A 4573-nucleotide genomic window follows, 5' to 3' on the forward strand; every position below is an offset into this window, starting at 1 on the left:
CCCTGAGTATCATTGGCTCTTGTTCATATGGTATCTCTTGAAATGGTTGAACATTAACCATTTCCTTTTGGTACAATGACTCTGTGTGTTCCTTCCATCTTTTCTTGATGCATTCTGCATCACTCAATAATTTGCAAAGTAATAATATCACTGGGTAATCCAACCAACCTGGGACAAACTGGATCCCAAACACATTCTATCACAATTGTGTGGTATTCTAAATAACCCATAGCCCCACTATTATTTTTGTTACCATCATTTTCTCTCTACCCTCCTTTTGTGTAAGTGTCACTGAGTGGTTCCAACTCATAGCGACCCTGTATAAGGCTTCCAAGGAGCAGCTGATGGGTTTGAACCACTGACTTTGTGGTTATCAGTCCAGTGTTTATCCTACAGTGCCACACCAGGACTCCTTCTACCCTCCTAGAAGTTGATAGAAAGCAACTGTGGGCCAAGACCCCCAAAGGTTACTGTTGGTGTTCTCATTGAAAACTAAAAAAAATAAAAAAACGGTCTTCTCTACCACCAGAGAACGTGAGTACAGCTCCGTTGTTAGATAGTTGTTGTAAAGTGCTTGCGGGGTTATTTCTTATATACAACAAAACCGGTCCTGTGCTATCCTCCCAATCATTATGTTTGAGTCCATTGTTGCAACCACTGTGACAATCCATCTCACTGAGGGTCTTCCTCTTTTTCACTGACCCTCTACTTTACCAAAGCATGATGTCCTTTCCCCAGAGACTGTTCCCCAATAACATGTTCAAAGTATGTGGAATGAAGTCTCAACATCCTTACTTTTAAAGAGCATTCTGGCTGTACTTCTTCCTAGGTTTGTTCGTTCTACTGACAGCTGGGGATATATTCAATAATCTTCACAAACACCATAATTCAAATGTCTTAATTCTTCTGTCTTCCTTACTCACTGTCCAGCTTTCATATGCATATGAAACTATTTAAAATATCATGGCTTGGGTCATGCACAATTTAGTCCTGCAGGAGACATCTCTGCTTTTTAAGACTTTTAAAAAAGATCTTTTGCCGCGATCTGCCCAATGAACACATCGTTTGATTTCTTGACTGCTGTTTTCATGGCTGTTGACTGCAGGTCAAAGTAAAAGGAAACCTGGTAACTTCAATACTTTCTTCATCTATTATGCTATTACTTACTGGTCCAGTTGTGAAGATTTTTTATTTTGAGGTACAATCTGTACTGAAAGCTATATTATTTGATCTTCATCAGAAGTGCTTCAAGTCTTCTACGCTTTCAACAAGCAAGTATCGCAGGTTAAGAGCCCTCCTCCAATCTTGATGTTGCATTCTTCATATAGTCCAGCCTCTCATATTATTTGGTAAGCATTCAGAGAAAATAAGTATGGTGAAAAGATACAACCTTGATGTATACCTTTCCTGATTTTCAACCATACATTATCCCCTAGTTCTCTGTTCAACTGTCTCTGGGTCTATGTACAGGTTCTACATGAGCACAATTAAGTGCTCTGGAATTCCCATTCTTCACAATCCATAATGTGTTATAAACCATATAGTTGATTACCTTTGCATAGACAACAAAACACAGGTAAACTCTCTTCCTGGTATTCTCTGCTTTCAGCCAAGATCATCTGACATCAGCATTGATATTCCTCTCATTCCACGTCCTCTCTGAATCCAGTTTGAATTTTTGTCAGTTCCCAATGTTTCTGAATTATCTTCAGCAATATTTTACTTGCATATGATATTAATGATACTGCCTGACAATTTACACATTTGTTTAGATCTTGTTTTTTTGGAATGGGCACACATCTATTCTGGTTGGTGGGCCAGGTAAATAACTGTCTTCCAAATTTTTTGGCACAGACCCTAGATGTGTGCTTCCAGTGTTACCTTTGTTTGCTGAAGTCTCACAGCTGGTACTCCCTTCAATTCCTGGGGCTTGTTTTTTGGCAATACCTTTGGTGCAGCTTGGATGTCTTCCTTTAATATAATCATATGTTACCTCCTGAAATGGATGAACATTGGTCAATTCCTTTTGGTACAGTAACTCTGTGTATTATTGCATCTTCTCTTGATGCTTCTTGCATCAAAATCATTCAATATTTTGTCCATAGAATCCTTCAATATTGAAACTGTTGTTGTAGTTAAGTGTCATCAAGTCGCTTCTGACTCACAGTGGCCCTTACAGGGTTTCCAAGTAGTGGCTGGTGGGTAATATTGCAACTAGAAGCTTGAATTTTTCTTCAGTTCTTTCAACCTGAGAAATGTCAAGCATGTTTTCCTTTAGTTTTATAACTCCAAGTCTTTGAACATTTCGTTTTAACATTTTACTTTTATCTTCTTGAGCCTCCCTTTTAAATCTGTTCAGCTCTATTAACTTTATCATTTCTCCCATTCACTTTAGCTTCTCTACATTCTAAATCAAGTTTCAGAATCTCTCCTGAAATCCATTTTGGTCTTTTCTTCTTTCTTTTAATGACCTTTTGCTTTTTTCATGTATGATGTTCTTGGTATCACTCCACAACTCATCTGCTCCCTAGTCATTACTTTAGTACTGAATGCCTCAAATTCATTCTTGAGATGTTCTTTAAATTAAGGTGGGATACACTCAAAGTCATGTTTTGGTTCTCATGGAGTTGTTTTCATTTTCTTAAGCTTCAACTTAAACTTGTATATGAGCAAGTCATACCCTGGCCTTGTTCTGACTAATGATATTGAGCTTCTCCATAGTTTCTTTCCACTGATTTAGTTCCTGTGTATTCCCCATCTGGCGAGGTTCATGCATATGATCACTGCTTACAATGTTGAAAAGGTTGTTTCCAAGGAGTATCATCAGTCTTGCAAAATTTGATTAGATGATCTCTGGCATCATTCCTATCACCAGAGCCATATTTTCCAACTACTGGAAAGGAGCTCTATTACTTCCTTTCCCTCTAAGGGAAGGCACAAAATCCTGAAAAACATCCCAGGGTCCTCCAAATACTGATCAAATATTGGCCAAGTGACAAAAGTAAAAAAAAAAAAAAAAAGTCACCTCATTCCAAAATGTAACACATATTTCTTCAAACTTAGACCACTACTTTTTAAAATCTTGTCTACTGAAATTCTACCTGCCAGTACTTCTTGCAAACCCTTGTGTCACTCCTTCTGGCTTTCCATTAAATTTTCAGCTGTTTAAAGTGTATATAATTAACACATGAAAAGCCAAGATCTTTAAAAAGAGAAAACAAAGGCAGACAACATAAAAATTTCAGTACACAAAGAAGAGTTTTCAAAAGGATAGCAAATCATGATACAATACATTTCACAAACAGATGGGAGCATTTATACTTACAGTTGGTACATATTCAGATGGAAATTTGTTTGTTGTGTAGGATATCAGGAGACATGTTTTACCAACGGCACCATCGCCCACAACAACACACTTAATTGTCTGCATTGCTGAAATAGTTTTGTATCCACTTTAAATATTTCAAATTCAATGTTGATCTAAAAAAAAAAAAAAAAATGTTTAAGACAGTTGTTTTACTTCTTTATACATAGTTATATATGTTTCCTCTCCCTCTCCCTCGCCACAAGGACAAGTCAATTTTCTAAGTTTGTGATCTATGGTTATTTTTTTAAAAGTTCAAATAGCATATAATGAAAGTATGATTCATTTTACAATAAGATAAGCAACTAAAGAAGACATTCATTACTTTATGAAACCTTTTCAGTTGTATGTGCAGACACAAGCATGTGTATACATGTGTATCTGTGAGACTGTAATACAAAGGATGCCGCTTTACAGAACCACTTATTCGCCCAGCCTCAGAGCTGTAGTTAGTCAATCTATAACCAAGCAGCCTCTAAAGCATCGTCATTACCTCCCTGGAGTATATAAAAACAGAATGAGGAATGGGGAGCAGCATCAGCATCACCTCTTTTAGCACTAGGTTGACTAGCTACCTAATTCAATATGCATGACATAAAGTGATCAAAATCTATATTTTATAATGAAAATGATTGTTCTAAATCATACTGACTTATAAACAGATAAAGACTTCAGTTTCTCTGCCTCTACTCCTCCATTCTATGAAGTTATTGCTTATAAATGCACTGAAATTTTATTATATTTCATCACTTCTGATGGAGTCCTGATGTGGCGCTGTAGGATAAGCACTGGGCCACAATGTCTGTTTGAACCACAAGGTTGATAGTTCAAACTCACCAGCCGCTCCTCAGAAACCTTATACAAGGTTGGCAATTAACAACAAAAAAGAATCACTCCTGATACTTTTTTTTTTTTCTCATTTAAACATCTCTAAAATCAGAATGTGTCTTTATTAAAGGAAACCTAACAATCATTAACTGCTAACCAAAAGGTTAACGGTTCAAACCCATTCAGTAAAATTTGGCAATCTGTTTCCATAAAGATCTGTTATTGTTAGGTGCCATCAAGTCAGTTCCGACTCATAGTAATTCTGTATAGGGTTTCCAAAGTGAGTTTGAATCATTGACACTTTCAGTGAACAGTCCAGTGCTTATCCTACATTGTCACACCAGGACTCCATAAAAATTACTGTTGTCGTTAAGTGCCATC

General features: G+C 36.8%; 1 protein-coding gene across 2 annotated transcripts in view; it reads right to left on the reverse strand.

Moving 5' to 3' along the window:
- Positions 1 to 3486, reverse strand: part of CDC42 (cell division cycle 42) — a 24427-nt gene extending 20941 nt beyond the window's left edge. For both annotated transcript variants that reach the window (XM_006862335.1, XM_006862336.1), the window contains exon 1: positions 3326 to 3486. In XM_006862335.1, coding sequence (XP_006862397.1) covers positions 3326 to 3430 — 105 coding nt within the window. In that variant the 5' untranslated portion in view covers positions 3431 to 3486. The remainder of the gene's footprint in view (positions 1 to 3325) is intronic.
- Between the last annotated feature and the right edge of the window lie 1087 nt (positions 3487 to 4573).

The sequence above is a fragment of the Chrysochloris asiatica genome, unplaced genomic scaffold, assembly GCF_000296735.1.
Source record: "Chrysochloris asiatica unplaced genomic scaffold, ChrAsi1.0 scaffold00047, whole genome shotgun sequence".
NCBI classification, from domain to species: Eukaryota; Metazoa; Chordata; class Mammalia; order Afrosoricida; family Chrysochloridae; genus Chrysochloris; species Chrysochloris asiatica.